Source organism: Oenanthe melanoleuca, chromosome 3 (assembly GCF_029582105.1).
Source record: "Oenanthe melanoleuca isolate GR-GAL-2019-014 chromosome 3, OMel1.0, whole genome shotgun sequence".
NCBI classification, from domain to species: domain Eukaryota; kingdom Metazoa; phylum Chordata; class Aves; order Passeriformes; family Muscicapidae; genus Oenanthe; species Oenanthe melanoleuca.
In genome coordinates, this window is record NC_079336.1 from 47,068,609 (window position 1) to 47,088,788 (window position 20,180).

Genomic DNA, 20,180 nt, shown 5'->3' on the forward strand with positions numbered 1-20,180 from the left:
GCCAAAGAACCACCAGCACAGGAAATGACAATTAGTTTAACTCTCTAACTATTAAACCACAGGCAAGTCGTATGTTAAAAACAAGCATCCAAAGAGTACAGAAGACAGAGAAGCTGATATTAAACAAGAATAGTACTATTTCTCTTCTCCTCAACTAACTTGTCTATAACAAACAAGCTTTGCTTTCAACAATGGTAGATGATCGCCTCTGGCTACAACCTCAAGTCATGCAATTCAGGAGACTTTCAGCTATTCTTACCACCATACACCATATTTTGAAACACATGGGTTCTTTAACAGGTATTAAGAGCCTGGCTAAAATCTTAGCATAAGTAATTCTGCACTGTAAGAATCAATATTTGATTGACATAAATTCTAGACATTATTTGGAAAATCTACAGGTACTATTTTCCTACTAGCACCTCCTTCACCATCTCCTCAAGGGCAGAAAGAATGGCTTAGGCTGCTTTTTGCTCCATATTTATTCTCTAAGACTCCTTAAAACAAATTCTTCTCAAAATTATTAAAGAAATAACTACTTGCTTTAATTAAAATTTTAAAAGAAAGTAATTACTGCAACCACAAGTCTGTATTCAGTCAGTTAAAGTGCAACATACAGGAGATCAGAATAACAGCTAACCTCCAAACCCAACCCTTACATCCATCATTCTTCTCTTGCAGTTAAGACATAGGTGTTCTGCACACATTGAAAGAGTGGATGCTATATCCATAAAAGTAAGTTGCCTGGAGGGAGGAACAAAAAAAAGGCTTTTTTTTTGAAGGGAAGTAAGTAGCTCCTGTTCACCATCACTCAAACACAGAATGTCATCTGACCCCATAGTGATCTGTAAAAGAAAGCAGAAGCCATTCTAGCAGCCAGTCTTGCAGCTGGAACATTACATTTTTAAGTTTGGGTGAACAATCTTTACAGAGCACCACATACAAACACATTTATAAACTTACAACTGTTAATCAATTTGAAATCTACACTTGGACTAACTCAGCATTTATTGCCTTGCCTAGCCTGTAAAGATAAAGCTGCCTTTTCAAGATACTTCCAAAGCTGTATCATCCCTGGCTGCACATGTCCAATAGCAGAGCAAGAACACTTGTTACAGAAACAAAACCACGGGATTTCTGTCCCTTCCTCCACCTCCAAGGATGAAAATGAGTGATATCAGCCCCATCCTGCCCACCCTGGCTGAGTTAGCCCATTAGCATCCCAAGAAGGCAGTGCCCCATGGGCTTTACAATGTGTTGGGCTCTTACTGCTGCTGACACTTTGTGACTTCATTATATAATCTTTCAGACCCACGTGTGTCACTATGCCAGTGAGGCTCAAATGCAAGAAACACAGGGCAAATCACCCTGTCAGGGCTCCAGGAGCAGAGGGATGCAGGCTACCATTTTTAGGGAGTGTCAATAAAATCCTTTTGATGTACAATATCACCAATAGGCAATAGTGAAAAGTGGAAAGAAGCTTGACCAGAGGTGGCACAGTTTACAAAAATTAATAAATATGTGTTACTTCATTTCAAAGAGTGCTTCTTTCACTTTCCACAGGCATCTGTTGGACATACATGGCCTAACCACATCTAGATGAGCACTTTCATAGTCTTAAAAGAGTTATTAACCAAGTGTATATTTCAAAGGCTGGTCTAAATAAATAAAGAAAGGGATTAGAATGCTGTATGCTCTTCACTGCAGTTAAATTCCTACAGCACGTAAGTAACTGCAGTCTTTATAGAGGTACAAACTGAGCTGCAAGGGTTTCATAAACAGTCATGTATACAAGAAGGCTGAAAGACTTAAGTCAATCATACACATTTCAAAAACAGCAATTTAATTTTTCAGGACAGGCACTGAGACTGTAAGGAGCTGAAATTATTTTGCAAGAGCAGCAAACTGTCAATAAATTCACTGATTATACAAGAAGCACCTATATAAAAAAAATCTCAGTGGGATGCAAACAAGCTAGCAAATTTGTTTTTTAGAGAAGGCACTCCTATTGAACCAAAAGACAAGTATAATTTGGAAATGAGAAGAAATAATAAAACTGAAGGTCACAAATTAAATATGCTCCAGAAGTGTCCTTGCCTGTTACATTTTAAGATAACCAGAATTAATTTGCATCTATTACCCAAAAACTGGTAATTCCCCTGTGTAAATAGAATAGCTCAGTAAGCACCTAGCTTTGTAAGGGAATTGTATGATTTTCAACTGTATAATTTTCAATGACTTTCGAAAGTAAGACTTTTATAAGCCCATATCCATAGATAACTGAAGTACAACTAGCAAAATAGAAGACTTTTCAGTATAAAAATATGGTTTACCAAGAATTATCAAGTCATTACATGTTATACTCCCAAACCAATTAGAATCTACATCAAGTAGCTGTCATTTAAGTATTAAATGTATCTTGGCAGAAGAAAGGTTCCTTTAACTTAAAGTACCTAAACTCCTGCTTCTTAGTAGGACATTACTGTTCCGCTTTCCCCATGAACAGATACCCTACAAAAAAAAAAAAAAAAAAAAAAAAAACCCAACCAAAATATCTAACATGGCAGTAAACAATAGCACAGGATCTTAGCAGCTGTCATTCCTTCAATAAAAATACCTGCATGGAGCTAATTACCTTCCACATCTTCAGACAGATTACAAACCACACAAAACAGCTTCTCAACTGTTTCCCAGTAGGGCAAATGAAGGAGGGCACTCCTCTGTTGGAAATCATAATGCACACATCATCCCTCAAGGTTAAACCTCTACCTACTTGCCTTCTAATTAGCCACCACTTTCTGTTAGTTTATCCTATCCCAAATTAGATTTTTTTTTCTACCAGTTTTGCTACCTTACACTTCTACTGCTTACAGAGAAACATACATTTAAATACTCAGGGTTAATACAAGTTCAAAAGAAAAGGGATGGGGGAGGAACTGGAAGCAATACACAAAATTTGTTCTTGAGTCTTACTGACAATTCTGACAAACAAGTAAAGCAAAACATTAATCAAATAATTCACTGGAATTACTGACAAATTCAACATAGTACTAAAATACTTTATTTGACCCCAAACAAAAGGGAATACCATGTATCAAATGTCACAACCTAGAGTTTTCTGAAACAAGCGAAAAATGAACAACCTTTGTAATGGTCTGAAGTTAGTGTCAGAGCACATGGTGATATAACCTTTTGATATTCTTATCCCAAAGACAAATAATCAAGAACTGAAACACCCTGAATTCCTGCAGTTTCCATCAAAGTAACTGAAATCTCCACACCTATTGTTCAGAATACCCACTATCTTTGCAGGCTGTAGTACAAAGATAATGTAACTCCGTTCTTTTGCAGGAAGCACTAAATAATTTTTAAAAATGCTTCAACAAGGCAAACGTGTTATACACAGAAATTCATAACTTAATCACAGTACAGAAGAAAAAGAACAATGCCTTCTTTCACCTTATAGGGATGAACATTAGCCTACTTGTAGAGATTCAGGCAGCTGCTGAGAATGTCTTAGCAGCTCTTGTATTTGCAAGAAAACCCCTGTCAGTCGCAAGCAAAACAATCTCGCCATTTAAATATGTCAGCTAACTGTACTCACATCACACATCTTTTGTAAACCCAAAATTAAAACATAAATCCGAATTTCTAAAGGAGAGAAATTACTCCAACAGCAGTACTTTGCACTTGCAATGGCAGAGCCAAACCACAGACCTCCACTTGTGATCAATTGCTTCAATAAATCAAAACATGACAAAATATTTGCAGAAGCCCTGCCAGAGTAAGACAGGTGATACAGTCGGTAGTATTTTCAGATCCTGGGGAAGGCATCCTAACGAGCCGGTACCTTGCCTTACCTGCCCAAAAGCAATGCTCACACGGCCAATTCAGCGGTTTTGCTGTGCCACTTTGACAGCCGTGACGGGGGAAGTCAGCCCATCGCTCGCACAGAGGTGTTCCCCCTGGAACAACCTAACTCCGAGCATTAACATTTCAACATCCCTGCCAGCCCGCAGGAGCTAGGCTCTAATTAATCCAGAGACAGAAAAGTGGTGGAGAAAAAAAAACAAAAAAACAATCAAACCCAGGACTCGACCCATTTGTTCCGGTCTAAATTTAAAACGAAAAAAACACCAGGAGCAGCACGCTTCCAGACTCTGCTTAAGGGTATACTAACACAAACCGGGGATGGAAGAGAAAGCCCAAAACACGGAAACGGATTATGTAGGTTAAGCTCAGCTTTTGTCATCCGCCGCGAGGTCCGGCTAAGGAAGCGCCGAGCCCCGGCGGGGGCCGATCCGGCGCCAGCAGCGGCGGGCGGGCCCCGCGCCCCCTCGGGCGCCACGTCCCGCTCGGGGCGCCGGCCGCGGGGAAGGGGCCGCGCCGCGGGGACACCGCCGCTTCCTCCGGCGCTGCCGCGGGGACCCGGGCGGGCCCGGGAGAGAGGAGCGGCGCGGGCCCCCGTGCCTCCCCGCGCCCCAGCGCCCGCGCTCCGCAGCGCACTTACCCGCCTTGTAGCCGCGCAAGCCGGGCTGGGGATGCAGCCCGCCCCACATGGTGCCGCGCCGGGCCGGGCCGGGGGACCGCCGCTCTCCGGCGGGCGGGCTGGCGGCCCGGATGGGCGGCGGAGGCGGCCGCTCCCGCTGCCGCTGCCCGCGGAGCTCAGCGGGGCGCTGCCGTCGCGGCGGGGGCTGCTGCCCGCCCCAGGGGCGCCGCGGCCATGCTGCCGAGCGCGGTGGGACCTGGCCTCCCACCCCCTCGCCGGAGACAAAACTTGCTCTATTGCGCTGCCGCCGCCGCCTCCTGCCTCTCCGGCGCTGGCAGCGGGGCGGGGACAGGGGCGGGAGCGCCGCAGATGCGGCGGCTGCTGCTCGGGGACGAGCGGCTTACATAACCCGGCCCACGGGCGGGCTGCGGCGGGGGCTGCGGCGGGGCCGAGTCCGCACGGCCCGGCCCGGCCCGGCCCGGCCCGGCACAACCCGGCCCGGCCCGCCCCGCTCAGGCCCCGCAGATGCTTTTGGGGTCGGGTTTGCTCACGTCTGTGCTCACCCTGGACTCGGGGAAGGGCTGGTGGGCAGCGGCGTGTGCCCGTCCCCGGGGAAAGCACTGAACTGACAGCACCCAGTGTGGTGTAAAGGTAATCGGGAAAGGAAGGTGAAATGCCTGACTCCAGAGCTGCGGCATTGGAAATGCCCAAGGTCAGTATGTGCAAACTTTAGTAAGTAGAGTTCATGATAAAATCACTATTTTCCCCTACTTATATTTGTATTAGTAAGAAAGCGATGTGGAAATAAAGAAGAATCGTGCCATCCACTTGATCAGTTCCACCAAAAGATCCACAGGAACATCAAAAAGTTTAAGCCACAGGACTGGGAACAAAATGCTGCTGTCAGCAATAATTCAAACCCAGTAAGAGGCGCATCCCCCCTCCACACTGCTTTGAGTCTGCTCCAAACACTTCAAAAGATAATTCTGCCATAGCAGCCTTCCTGTTACTGCTGCTTGCAACTGCAGCCCACTGGTCCCCATGTAAACTGCTTTCTGAACAAGGCCCTGACTCAACCAGCAATCCACATCACCAGACAAAAACAAAGAGAAGGAGAAAGCCCTTGGACAGCTTCTAACTTCAGCATTGCCATACCAAGATTACAACGTGCATACCCACCAAAAGAAGAAAAGCAATGCTTCAGACAGCATTGTAAATTATGATGGACATGATAGTTTAGGGAGGTGAGGTGAAACAGGATCAGTTCTGTGTTTGTGTGGAGACATTCACAATCAATCAATAAGATTGCGTACAAATGTTTCCTGCTGACCCAATGCATTGTTAATCAGTAGCTGATGATCACAAAACAGCTTTTATCTCTCTGGAAAGTTATATGTTTTGTTTCAGCACAAGTCATGTTTTATTTATGCCTAGCTTGGTATTCATAATGTACTCAGTAAAAGAGGCCTCAGAAGTACTGGCATGAGCATGTAGAAATGCTGCATGTTATTATTTCATCCTCTTTCTTATCTGTATAAAGCCCTTGCACACTCACTGAAGACCTGACATGATGTGCATTCCTCACCAGCTTGTTTTAACTTCAGAGTGTCAGTGGGTGTTCTGTAGGTATAGTTGTAGAAACACAGACTTTAAATAAAAACCCAAATGGTAAAACTGCAGGACATCCTGTCAAGACCTCCAGGCTGTTGCTAGAAGTCCATGAGTGATGAAAGGTCAGAAGCATTTTCAAGAAGCCAGAAATACTGGTTGAGAGCAGAAAACCAAAGCAGGAACTAAATTTTTGTAAAATTGCAAAACTTTGAAGATGAAGAAACACCAAAAGCTTAGTTTAAGACCTCTTTAAAGGACTTGACTGTGTGTAACATTTGTAGCATACAATTTACATAGGAGGATGCGGTGAGCTGTAAGGAAGCTGAATTTTAAGATGGAGAAGATATCTAGCTGCAGGCAAGAAGAAAAACTGCCTCATGTCTGCTAAGCTCTGGAGTTTGTGGTGCTGTCCTGAAATGCAGCTGCAAGAATCCAGAGGCATATCATGACTGCAAGAAAGCTACATGCCTGGGAAAGGTGTGGTAACTGTTCTTCTATCTTCTAATAAATGTCACTGCAGTGGTTTTACGTAATTTGTATTGCCGTTCATAGAAGCTTTACAGTTTCTTATGTATCTCCTGTCTAGTCATGAACAAAAGAAAAATAAAAAGAAGATAAAAAGTCCAAGATGAGGGTGGCAGAACACAGCCAGATAGTCTGGCTGAATCCCCTCCAACCACAGGGCTGTGTCTTCCAAGATGTCCCCACTGGGACATCTGTGCTTTGACTGTGCTACTGCTCAAAGGAGAAAGAAAAAAAACAACTGTGCTTAAGTTTAAGCAGTCAGATACCAAAACCTGAGACATTTTCATTGTTATGATTGGATTTCAAGTTATTTTTATAGAAACTGAATGTAATTAGTAAAGATTTTTTTCACTACAAGTGACCACAGTGTATCTGTCTGGAAACCAGGCCAAACTAAAGCCAGTCGTTTTAATCTGTAAATAAATTTTAGCTTGTTAATGCTTTATTCTTAATCCAGCCATGTTTTACAGTTGCAGTCTGCTTCTGTATACAGTTCTAGACCTGGAGCAGTATTTGTTTTAGATTTTCCAAAATATCTTGAAAAATTATGATGATTGGTCTGTACCTCCTAAAAAAAAAAAAAAAAAAAAGGAAAAAAAAAAGAGCTTGTGCCATTTGATGCTGCTGAAGCAATCCCCTATTTTCTCAGCTTGGCAATGCAGTGGGCCCTGAGCACACCCCAAGTCCCTCTTTTTAACAAGTCTCTTGTCCCATCTGTGAGGCCCAACCAAGCAGAAGGGGTGGGATGTGGTGGCTCTGGTCCATTCCCCGTGCCTTTATCCCTCTGTCCTGAGGGAGCATACCTACACTAAGGTGACTTGCATGAGAGTAGAGACATGGAGTCATTAAGGTTGGAAAAGACCTCTAAGATCATCCAGTCCAACTGCTAGGATTGTCACTTCTTACATCTCTTGGGTTGATAAGAATTAGGAGCATGACAATCTGTGTTCCAGTGCTGCCTCACTCAAGAGGGGTATCAAGATCCTGATACTCATAGAAAACAGCAGCACAGTGTGGGGGAAAATTCATGTAAGGTTACACGTAAATAAAACTGTAAGTGGAAACACTCTGCATCCCCAGGTAATTATTGTGAAATGTGATGCTCCAGACAGTGACTGGACTCAATTTCTTAGTGTCTGAAAAGCTTTCTCCCCACCTCTTTTTTTTCTAGCATAAACTCCACCTTCTTGGCAGAATGAACAGAGGGAAAAAACAATAGAAAGTAAGAGCTTAAGCACTGGTGCTAGGCAGATGCTGTCTCACTAAGGGCAGTTGAAGCATGTCTTATCTTGTGGTCTGTGATGCAGGTTGAGAAATCACATCCCTTTTTTCCCCCCTCAGTAAAAACGTAATGCTTGAAGGAGAATTAAGCTGAAGCATGACCTGTGAAAGTGGCATTTTCCTTTGATTAAAGCCAGAAATAAATTCAATTTTTCTTTTACATATTTGCTTTCACATTTAATAAATTAAAATATTATTTTAAAAACACCAATGCAAATATGTAAACATAGTTCTAAGAGAATGCAGACCATTTCCCCTATCTAATTGGGACATTAAGCATGTGTGCATTCTATCAAAAAACAACAGCAGTATTTCTGCAAGCATATCTACATTGTAATTTACTTTGAAATTAAAATCACAAATTTTCAGTTATTGACTTGCTTCACTAAGTACAGCAATTCTTTCCCTCCGCCCACAACTTTTTCAGTTGAACACTGTGTCCTAGCAAAATCTTAGCAGCCTTTAAGAAGCCTTAGAACAATTCCTCCTGTTTTCCAAAAAAATAACTATGTATGTTACAAAGCAAGATGTTAAACTGTGTTGGTAGTCACTATAATTAAGAATAGATTAGCTTACCTAAGGAACTGCACACCTGCTGGTAGGGGCATGCTGGCCTATAAAACACTGAAATGTTTTGGTCAAAGTGCACAGAGTGCACTGCACAGCATTAACAATAAATTGTGTCATCTAATATCTGCAAAGTAGGCATCATGAAATAACACGATGTATACAATGTTCTTATTTTTGCCTTTTCTACAAGCAAATGAGAGTGTACGTCTCACAGAGAAGCACAAGCTGATACCAGTTTGAATCTGCTTTGCACTGCACTTTTACTAACAGCTTACACCATGGGAGAGAGTCAAACTAAGCAGCTCACTGTTACCATACCTACAAACATAGGTTTATAATGGTTTGTTACCAACATCCTGAAATTGCAGATTCTTCTTAATGTTCCAGCTTTCAGAGTCAGATTTTCACCTGAGCAATTATTTACATCATTGCTAAAGGACCCTTTGGTGCCAGGAACTTTTTACATTTTGTATGTGTGTGTATCATATTAATTTAAAATAAGTCACAGAGAATTAAATCAACTTTGTGTTATCAGCTCAGATAGCACAGGAAGAACAAATGCAGGAGTGGCATCCAGTGGTGTCTAACCAGTAACTTATGAAGATAAACAGGAATTTGCCAGGTGTATTTTTCTCAAGGGGAATTTTCTTGAGTTCTGCTATTCTATTTTCTCTTTCCTCTATCCTCTCTTCTTCCCAAAGGCAGTAGAAAAGAAGAGGAAACATAAATGGTTGGGGAAGAGATTAAGAGAATATGTAAAACCAACAGGCTGGAGGCAGGTCTTCTCCCAGGTTTCCCAGTTTGATTCCTATAAAGTTGAAGTACCTGCACTAGAGCCTCCCAGAGCAGCCAGGAAACCTCTTCCCCTGGACTCACTAACATATCCAGCCTCCTTGCAAGACATTATGGTTTGGCTAAAAAATATTTTTTAAAAATAGTTTCTTTTGCTCTACTGCATGATTTTTTCACAGAATCTCCAGTTCTCTTGTTCTTGAGCCCCCTTCAGTCACCTTCACTTTCTGTGAAGACACTATCTGCTTTTAGGAGCACTGATACTTTTTGTATTTGTTTCTCTGTGCTAAAACTTATGCTAAAGCCCAGGAAGCCCCAGCAGTGCTGCAGTTCAGGGTTTTGATCCTCCTGCCTCTGAAAATGCTCAAGTTTTTATAGCTAGCATTTTACTTCAAGGCAGACTTGTTTTGACTCCGTATTACATACAGACAAAGGGGTGCAGAAGGGTGATGCATCCAGAACTGGATGATATCACTACACAATAATTTGCAGAGTTTTTTAAGCTCCTTTATGTTTGTTAAACTCTGCCTCAAATGTGAAGTAACTGCTCTATTAGAAGCACATAAACAGCATTTAGCCTGACCTCTTTAAACCTATCTGCTTTAAAGGTTAATCAAAAAGCACCCCCTTGTATGCAGTCCCTGAAACAAAGGATCAGACCATGTCATTCAAGTTCCTGGCCTTTTTCCACCTCAGTGCAAAGTCCTGTTTTCCTTTTGCAACAAACATCCCCGATAAATTATATAACTTTGCAGTAAACCAGCATTTTAAATTATAAGCAACTGTTACAGAAAGACCAAACATTCTGCTTCATAACCAGCCAGCAATGCAATGTTGTATGAATACCTGAAAATGGAAATTTCTTCCAAGTGGCCATCATTATCTTCTTATAGCCTGGAATATGTTGTTTGTTTATTCCAAGTCAGAAATACAACCTATGAACATTACCCAGTCAGAAAATTGTCTGGTCTCTTGTGTTTGAGCCAAACCCGATATTGCTGCAAAGGGATGAAATTTCAGTAAAGTCAATGGAGTTATGCCAGTGCTTAGTTTAGTCAGCTCAGTACTGTCATATGCCCATACATAAAAGTCAGATGGAAAAATTTATTTCATGCTGTAACTATAAATACTATAACTTAATGAGGCTCCCTACCCCATTTTTTTCTCCATTGACTTTTATTCTGCAAAAATCACTGACATTGATTCTACAATAATTCATTACATACTATATGCTAGAATAATGTATCAGTATTATAATACTTTTTTTTTTCTCTCAGCAGCAAGAATTCCATCAGTAAAAAGACGAGGTATTCTATTCTATGCTGGTAGAATAAAATCCAGTTTAATTGGGCATTTCTATACCCATCACAACCACTGCAGATGTCTCAGAACCAGCCTGTACCCCGTACAATGCTCAAGGACCAGCAGCCATCAGCCATGTCAGTGCTGGGAACTGCCTGGTGCAGAATAGGCAGCCTTAGAATACACTCTGGGTTTGATATCCCTGACCCTCTATAGCATAATTTGCTTATGTCTTGTCCCTTGTATCTTTCTCACAGTAAACTAATAAACATATAGAACATACATTTTTAGATAAACCCTTTTTACTCAAGAAGGTAGAAAATGACTGAAATGCACAAATTGGGCTGCACTGGTTTGTACTGACCAACAGTGCCTAGCAGATTTGTTTTATCAGACCTCCGGGTTAGTATATGACATGTATGAATCCACCACAGTATCCTTGGACTGTTTAGCTTTTGACTTAAAATTAACACAGACAAGAGTGCTTATTAAAAGTAACTTAGCAGCGCTGGCTTGGCTGTAGGATCATTCTACTTTTAACACATTACTTGAGTGACCAAATTGATCTGGGAGGCGTAAACATATAACCTGATCTTTGGTCACTTAGAAAACAACAAAAAATCGAGCTCCTAAGTGAGTGTGTAACTTTCAATATATATGAGTAAAAGAAGCATAGAAGTTTAAGTATTGCTGCTTGAATTGTTGGGGACAGTCCTATTCATTTAGGAATCCCATGATTTAAGAATTGCACATCGTGTAGTGCATTGCTCTACCATTCCAATATTGTGAGTAAAAATATCTGGTTAAATCACTTAAAATGAAACTGAAGAAACAAAATTGCAATTTTATGTTTAGTGCAGGACAGTATGATACAAATATGCTCTATACTTAGACCATTTAGTTCTTGGTCTTACTATTTTCTTAGCCAAGCATCAGAAGGTCAACCCACACCATGAGAATGTCTCCAGGGTTTCTGAAGGAAAAGTAATTGCCATCTGTTTAAAAGGTAAGAAGCTTGAAAGATCCAAACAAAACACATTAATAGGAAAAGATAAATAACTTAACTAAAAATCTCAATCTGGCTCTATCTTTCCAAAACAACGTTATGCACAAGCTTCCAATGTGAAAATTACCAAAAAAAACTTATAATGAAACAGGAGATGACAAGCAGTCAGGAAGCCAAAATGGAAGGCAACAAAAATGGATTAAGGAAGGGCAGGAGGCAGTCATACACACAACTCCCATCTGCACACTGCCCCAGCGAATGCTCCATGAAGTCAGTTCATTCATGGAACTCCTTGCTCAATGACACCACTGGCAATATGTTAACTGAGCCTTTCATGGTGTTGGCCCTGCTGGAACACAGCCCCAGCAGTCACTGTGACAAGATCTCTACTTAGCACAGCCACTGCAGCTAACGGATAGAACTGGAAAAATAAGAAAGAAATAAGGAGACAGCTATAATAAAATATCTTGAAATACATGAAGAGACTCCTTGTCTTACACTTCTGTGTTTGAAGATGGATGCAGCAAGGATAAACTGTCAAAATTTGGATTAAAAACACAAGAAAACCATGCATGTTGCATCATATTAAGGTAGAAATCAAGAACTAATTTTAAAAATTATAAATTAAAACACAAATTTCCAAAACACGTTTGCTGCATTTTTATGTTACTGGTAGGCAGGAACACATAATCTCTGAAAGCTGACTCTAACAGACCTCTAGAGTAAACTGAATATATCTAAAGCCCTTGAAGTACATTACAAACTCTAAAGGCTCCACAACATAACTGTATGTACTCAGTGCTATAAACCTTTGAGCTTATACATTCCAAATTAAGTACACTAGTCTGCCTTGCCCAAAGATAAGGAAACCAATCTGTGTAAAACAAAGACTACCAACCATTCCACTCAAATCTATATTTACTATTTGCTGAAACTGCCTCTACAAAAGCACTAAAAAAATCACCAGAAAAAATGTCATTATGAGTCCCACTGAATGTTCAGAATAAAATTTCACCTTGAAAAATATGCACATCAGTTCTGAAGCACAAAGAAGTTCAAAAATACAGATGAATCATCAACATTTTGTTTCCATCATGCACACGCTCCCAATGTAAAAAATACAAAGAATAAAAATATACTGAAACCCTCCTGGAGCTCACCATCATGAATAAAACAGAATCTATTGGGATTTCAAATTTATATGAACAGAGAGGAAAAGAAAATGTTGCAAGATTAGTTCCCTCTTTTAAAAGAGCAGATAATTTAGTAAATACAGTAACTTCCATTGGGCTGGCAAGTGAGCCAAGTTGGATAAGCAGATCCAGATATCTAATTTGAAAGGCTGTGAATTGTGTCTCCTTATCTAATGAAGTTCCTTATTTTCCCTCACTTTTTTTTTTAGCATATTTTTCATATGGCTTTCAAATATAATTTTACATGAAGTATATATAGGTACTCAAACTGGACCATATGGTAAAAGACTCTTTGCTAAAGACTCATTTATTTATTTTTGCAGTCACTGCAATGGATGGTTTTTGTACATTCCTGATCAGCTATACCTCCAGCTGCAAGGATTTCTCACAGAAATTATTTTTGCTGTAGTGACTGCAATATAGGGTTTTATAGCCCCTGAAACAGAGCAGCACAATATGGACTTAGAAGTTCTGTGGTTGGATATACAAGAAAAAAAGGGGCAGATAGAAGAGTTACTAGTATTGAAGAGGACAAGGGCTCAAGGTCCTTGTGGCACTGGTCAATGGGGAAGCTCTGATTCATACCTATGCAGGGTTTGCAAATCCACTTGCAAAGGCTTGAAAAGTGATTTCCTGGAACTGTAGAATCACAAAACGGTTTGGGTTGGAAGGGACTTTAGAGATCACCTAGTTCCAACCCTCCTGCCACCTTGCACTAGACTGGTTTGCTCAAAGCCCTGTCCAACCTGGCCTCAAACACTGTCAGGGATGGGGCATCCACCACTTCCTAGTCTAAACCTGCCCTCTGTCAGTTCAAAGCCATCACCCTTTGTCCTATCAGTTTGACTGACTGGACCTCAGTAGCGACTCCAATGATTGTATGAAGGATGAATAAGCACATTAGGACCACAGAACAAATTATCCAATTAGTCATGCAACTGAAATCATACAGTTTACCACCCCAGCAGAGGAGAGTTTTGAAGGAATTCAGGGTAAGGTTTTCCCAAGGCCTCATCCCCCATATGGTGAGCTCTTTGCAAAATCTGTCAGAGACAGGGAGAGAGAGAGAGAGAGAGAGTGTTCTCACAAAGAACAAAAAGCCAGATTTCTGAATGTGCTCTTCCCTCACCCACACTCTTATCAGCTCTATTTTTAAATACAAAGCTAGCTCCATAGAATCTCCTGAGATTTGACAGTTGGTCACACTGTCACAGGTTAAACAGAAGAGTGGCAGACTTGGCTGGACTTGCTGCTCGGTACAGCAAAGAGGGAGACCTGCCCCTGCAAACACCACAGTGTCAGGAAGCAGCATTTTCTGGACGGCAAATGAGTGTGATGCAGGTCTGCCCCTGTTCAGGACACACAACACAAAGCCTTTCATCATATTTCAGCTTTGATGCAGGCACTGCCAACAGCTTTAGCCCTGCTCAACTACTGCAAATGAGTAGGCAACTGATTTGCTGGCTTGTTTGTATCTGCAGAATAGCTGGCAAGTGCATCATCAGAGTTATTCATGACAATCCGTGTGTGGGTGTGTGTTGAGGCTTTCAAAGAGATGGTGTAAAATATCTGTTCCTTCAGGCCTTCATGGTATAAAGCCTCTCCTCAAAATCTTTCACTCTTATTCCGCCTTGCAGTTTCAGACATCTCGTGGGAGTGAGACCTGCTGTGGCCATTTCAAAGATGGTGAAAACTGAGCACACAGCAGCCCACTATGGACTTGGGGAGGGAGTCCAGAGCTCTCCAGTTTTAATGTTTTCCTGCTAGACAGTGCTAAATGTGCTTACTACCCATAGATTTGTTTATTCATAGCTCAGTGAACTGATGTTTTGATTAAAATTGATTTTCTTGTAACAGTGCTGTCACTATTATTACCCAGTTTCAATGCCTTTAAAAATAAACACAGAGTTTATATCCAAGCAGTTCAGTAACCTCTGTGCTGTGCATGCTGTTACAAAGAACAAAGTATCAAAGAATATATAAAATTAAAAATTAATGCACTTTTTAGAAAATTACTGTTTTCTTAATACAATTAAATACGATTGTCTGAACCCTTTAATACTACCCAGCTGGCTAATAGAGAAAGAATGGTTATACTAGACAGAATTTTATTAAAGACAGCTTTAGTTTTTCAAACAGCACAGGTTTTTCTGGCTGGCAGAGTGTCAGCTTGCCTAGTGAAAACTGTTTTCCCTTGGAAAGAAGAGATGGGTATAGGATGTACCCAAGAAAAGACAATTCCTCTTGGCTGACCTAAGCAGAAGTATTGGCTTGGGTCTCTGAAAGGAGCTCTTTCTTACTGCTGGTAAGTTGTTCAGCAGCTACACAGATGGACTGTTTTTTGTTTGGGTTGTTTTCTGGGGGGTTTGGAGTAGAGGGGGATTTGGTGTTTGGTTTTGGTTTTGTTTTTCTTCCGAAAAGAAAAAATAGGGAGGTTGAAATTAGCAGCAAGTTCATAACACATTTTGGAACCTTAGCAGATGGTAATGAAGAGAGTCGTTGGAGATATAGTAAAGAGGGTGATTTTCCACATCTGCAGAATAGGAATGATGGAAATTAAGAAGACAATTCTGAAATAGCATTAATTCCCAGACTAAAATTAAGGCATAGTTAGTTTTTCAGAAATAAGAAACAGGCTCCTGGTAGGAGGTCTGAATTTTCATTTGCCTCTTGAACAGCATGAAGGGCACTGTCTGTTCTCACTAAATAGCAACAGTCAAGTGTAATGTTCTGAATGCTGCACAGAAATATATATATGTACCATGAAGTACAAGGAATGTGACAGTATCATGTTTTGGAGCTTTCATGTTCTCTTCAAAAATTCTTCAGTTCAGAAACTATTCCAGCTTTCTTTGATGTAAAAGTTTTAGGCAGAAAAAGAAGTAGATTGATAAGCCTTCTCTTGCTTGGTTTCATGAAGTCTGGGCAGTCAGTAGAAAGAAAGAAAGGAGAAAAGGAGAAACAGAGAAAGAATGAGAAGAAAGCTCTGAAAACGTGCAGATTTGCTTCATCTTGGAGAGGGTAGGAGGGAGATTTGGAGAGTAACATTACACTAATTCCTCCTTGGAATAATTTATAAAATTGGATATGCAGATAATTCACATACTGTAAGCAAAATTGGCCTGGAGACCACACAACCCAGCAGACTGCAGAGCTTCCAGAAGGCCCAGCTGTTCCTGCCCTTCAGGACACATCCTTGCTCACTGCTTTGCTTACAAGCTGAGGTCTTTTTTGTCACTGTAAACAAAGAGAAATTCAAACCAAGCAGTCAGCCCTGCTCACTGTCTATACGTAGGGATTTCTGAGAAAAATGAAGAATGATCCCAGCTAGTCCCAGCAAAAGGACATTGCTTAAAGACAGTTATTTCCTTCCTTCAATTTGCATTGTCCTTACTCTCACTTGTATATGGATCACTGTTAAATTGAGAGAAAGATAAAATAGAAAACCATGGAAAAAAACTAATAGACATATTCCCTTCTGGGCATTAATACAAACAATGAAGAAGTTACTTTGGTTATCTTGCTATCTGTCCTTATTCCTGTTAGGAAGGCTTGCAATTCCATTTACAGACTCCCCCTCCATAGTGAAGCAGTGTTCAAGCACAACTATGCATTTCCAAGAGGCAAGATAGCAACCACATGTTAACAATTTCCTTCTCAAGACCTAGATGCTGCAAGTGAAAAATCATGCCTTGGCTTTCTGCCTGCTTCTGTCTGGCTTAATTAGCTGATCACACCAACAATCTCAGCTAGAATGATTCTCAGTAAAAGGGTGGGGGAGCTGCTTGAGCAGAACTGGGTGAAGCTTTACACTGAGATACTACCCTAGCAAGATCCAAGAAGGAAGGATCAAGGGCTTTGGCTCAGCACCTTCCTTATCCAGACACAATTTGAATTTTTGGAGACTGAAAGCAGGATTCCGAATAAAGCCTGATGCCTTCTAAAACTGCAATACACCAGATCAGACACTGGTTTTGAGGGCTTGCTCCAGTCACTGTAGAGAAAGAGAACCACTGTAAAACCAAGAGCAAATCTTTATCACAATCTCCCAAAGTTCTTTGGATTTAGAATCACTTTGTAGCAGTGAAAATTACGTTGAAGAGGAAGAATCAAAAATATTTGCTCTATTGTCTTAGCTTTCTTTTTTTTTCCAGTGACTGTGTGTCATCAGCTCAGTCATAAAAAACTGTATTTTCCCTCCCTCTTTACTACTAGATAGTGGCACTACACAGCATAGTAGCCCCACTTCTGTAGTATATTCACCAGCACAGAACTCATGTTTCTCTGCTCTGCCTGGAGGACTGTACAAAATAAAATTTTCCATGGTAATCATGTCAACATGACATGTCCCCATTTCCTAATGCAACCCTGAAAGTGCTGAAACAGCAATAAAACAAACACTTAATAGCATTTATGGTTTAAACACACTTAAGACAAAGATCCTAAAGCCTTTACAAAAACAAACTGCACTTCTCAACCATCTTGCTGGAATTTTACAGTGTCCACCACAAAGATTTTCCAGCTACAGATTAGTTTTAGTTCAAGTTTAAACTCAGTAAGTTAAGACATACAGACTGAAAGTGCATCCAATTACCATAGTCAGTTCAAATGATTTGATTTTTTTTTCCCCCAAGTTGAAGATATCATGCATAGATCTCCAGTGAAGACATGATGGTTTATTCACATAGTCCCACAGATGAAGAGAGTCCCATGTGTTTATTCAGTGCAGGGCTGGTTTACTTCAGCAGACGAGTGCATATTAGCAAACTGAAAAGGAATGCAGCAAGCCATCTCCTATAAACACCATTTGGCTATTTAAGCCTACTCTGCACCAGAAATAGAATTATATCTCACAAACACCACCAAATGCTGGAGCATATAATTTATTCACTGCACGCTATATTATTTTCAAATCAGATTTTATCTGTCTCTTACTATATAAAGCTGGGGAAATATTCTCATACACATGGAACACTTCTGCACTGAGGAATTATATCGCACTGGAATCAATTTACAGGCTATGCACTGAAGATCAACCTACAAGGCAGATTCAGATTTTGATTTGGGTCTTGCTTCTAGTTCAGTGACTGACCTCAGATGTGTTCCCCAGTATTTGTTTTTCACATTGCCTTTCACTGAGACTTTGCTGGCTCTACTTTCCTTTGTCCTATACCATCTTCTGTTGCCACCCCTCATATCTCCTGCTTGCTTAAACACAACCTCTGGCATGCTGTCTTCTCCAAGCCAAGAACAAGCATCTCCAGTATCTATTAACATTCCCACAAACACTGTTCACCCAGGTGAAGACCATGCAGTCAGGTCTGTAGTCTGCAAATTTTCCTACAAATGCTGCCTTCTTTGGGGCAAGTAAAGACCATAATCCATTTTAGTGCCTCAACATGTAAAGATGATTCAAATTTAAAAAAAAAAGGAAAAGGTTACATTTGATGCAACCCTGTCTAATCCATCTATTTCAAATTGGGAGTTTGAAACTTACTTTGGACTGCACAGTTTTGCACACAGAGGATATGCTCTGATCTTTTATGCCTCCTCCTTTAGTTAAGCTAAGTTTTCACACCGACAGCAGAGCTATTGTGTGCATGACATTTACTGCTGGAAATGGATGCTGTGTCTTGGCAATGAATGGAAAATCTGAGCATTAGCAATGAAAAGATATCTTCAGAGTGTTCCTTGGTCTCTTGTTAGTCATTCAACGTAGAGGAATTCAGCACAGAGGAAACACGCTGGGTGAATGTCAGTGTTCCCAGCTCTGCCTGAAGAAAGAAAAATCCTGCTATAAAACAGAGTATGGGCATTGAGCATGACAGGATCCAGATTTTCAGTGCACACCAATGAAAACCTTCCTGACAGCAGAGTTTCAGCAACCCAGATGGGGTTTATTTGGGAAACGTGCTGTTTTCCACATAGGAAAGTAAATTGGCATGCTTGTTTTCAGGTTGTATGGAAAAATCTAATTGCTCTGACTAATTTGTATTTAGATGCAGCTTTATAGCCTGCAGCAAGAAGACATAGTCAACAGGCTGGAAAGTATAGCGTCATCTGAACCAGAAGATCCCCATGTTTTTTATAACCTCCCTTGATAATGCTGCCCATGTTCTTTATCTGACTGGATTTCCAGGAGACAACACAAGCTCTTTGTACAGGTACAGCTCTAAGGCTTTGCATTCACTCACTCCTTCACCAGGTACATATCACTTATCACCTTCACCTGAGTCTGCTTTTCTGTCTCTCTGGATCAGTGTCCTCTGCTGAGACAGCAAACCCTTTCCCAGCTGAAGACAATTCCCACCATGCAACCTTTTAAATAGCAATCCACAGCCTGGGTGACATCCCAAACTCTGAGTACATGCCTGGCCACTGTGTGCACAGACGGGCACCACGAGGGGACTGGAGCCAGCTCCAAGCTCTGCCTGCCACAGGCTCCCTCTGGATGTGATGTGAGCACAGGGCTCCACAGCTTTATTCCTTGCAGCAGCTTTGTAGGTAATGATCTGATGTACAGAATAAGCCACAGAGCCTGTGGCTCACAAAAGCATGGATTTCTAATCTAAAATTTGTATGTCTTTCAAGCCAAAACCGAATAAAAAGAAAGATTTAGACAACTTATTTGTGTACTCTCCCTGCCCTTAGCAATGCCGTGGGGATGATGCTTTTCTGACTGATGTGTTGTGTAATGATTTTTGCATATAATTATTCATGCAATTAGGCTGACAGGTGCTGTCTAAAAGATCTCTTGAACATTTATGCCCTGTATTTTCTCATTTTATTAATCTTGAAAAATAGGGAATATATGCAGCCAGTCAAGGTGACACTCAAAGTTGCTCTTTTTGCAGTACCATCCATTATAAATGTTACTTACAACAGCTGTATTTAACTTCATGCTGGCAACATAGATTTTAAAAGAACCCACATTTCAGTTGTTTACAGATTCTAAACAAAGGATAATTATTTGGTTATTGAAAAATGATCTAACAACTTATCTAAAAGCTGCTTCCTTCAGAGTTTCAAGAACTCAGGGAAGGAGAGGGAGGAATTTAGTGAAAATTCTTTGCAGTTCTTAAAGAAGACTAAACTTATGCAGAAGCAATCAAGGATCTGACTTTCAGAAATTGTTATTTTTATTTATGTTAAGAAAGATTAAAAGTTTCCGTCTTTCCTTTATGTCATTATTAAGGTACACCATTACACATGGGCTTCTTGTTAGACAAAATTTTCCTGGTGAATCATGATGAGGTATAGCTTTGCCTCTTAAATGATGTATAATTGTTTAATATTTACATTATTTCACACATTTTTTGGTAAATAAATTCTAGTACTACCTGAACAATGTGTTTACTGCATGATGCAGTTTTAAAAAATGCAAAAAACAATTCTGCACACAAATGTTTCT

At 40.7% G+C, this 20,180-nt stretch overlaps 1 protein-coding gene across 3 annotated transcripts in view; it reads right to left on the reverse strand.

Moving 5' to 3' along the window:
* The window catches only part of CEP85L (centrosomal protein 85 like), a 129,655-nt gene that overhangs the window by 95,369 nt on the left and 14,106 nt on the right, over positions 1 to 20,180 (reverse strand). For 2 of the 3 annotated variants that reach the window (XM_056487011.1, XM_056487010.1), the window contains exon 1: positions 4,511 to 4,786. The exons of the other annotated variant lie outside the window; for it this stretch is intronic. In XM_056487011.1, the coding sequence (XP_056342986.1) occupies positions 4,511 to 4,559 (49 nt within the window). In that variant the 5' untranslated portion in view covers positions 4,560 to 4,786. Of the gene's footprint in view, positions 1 to 4,510; positions 4,787 to 20,180 lie in introns of those variants that run through there. 3 annotated transcript variants of the gene reach the window in all.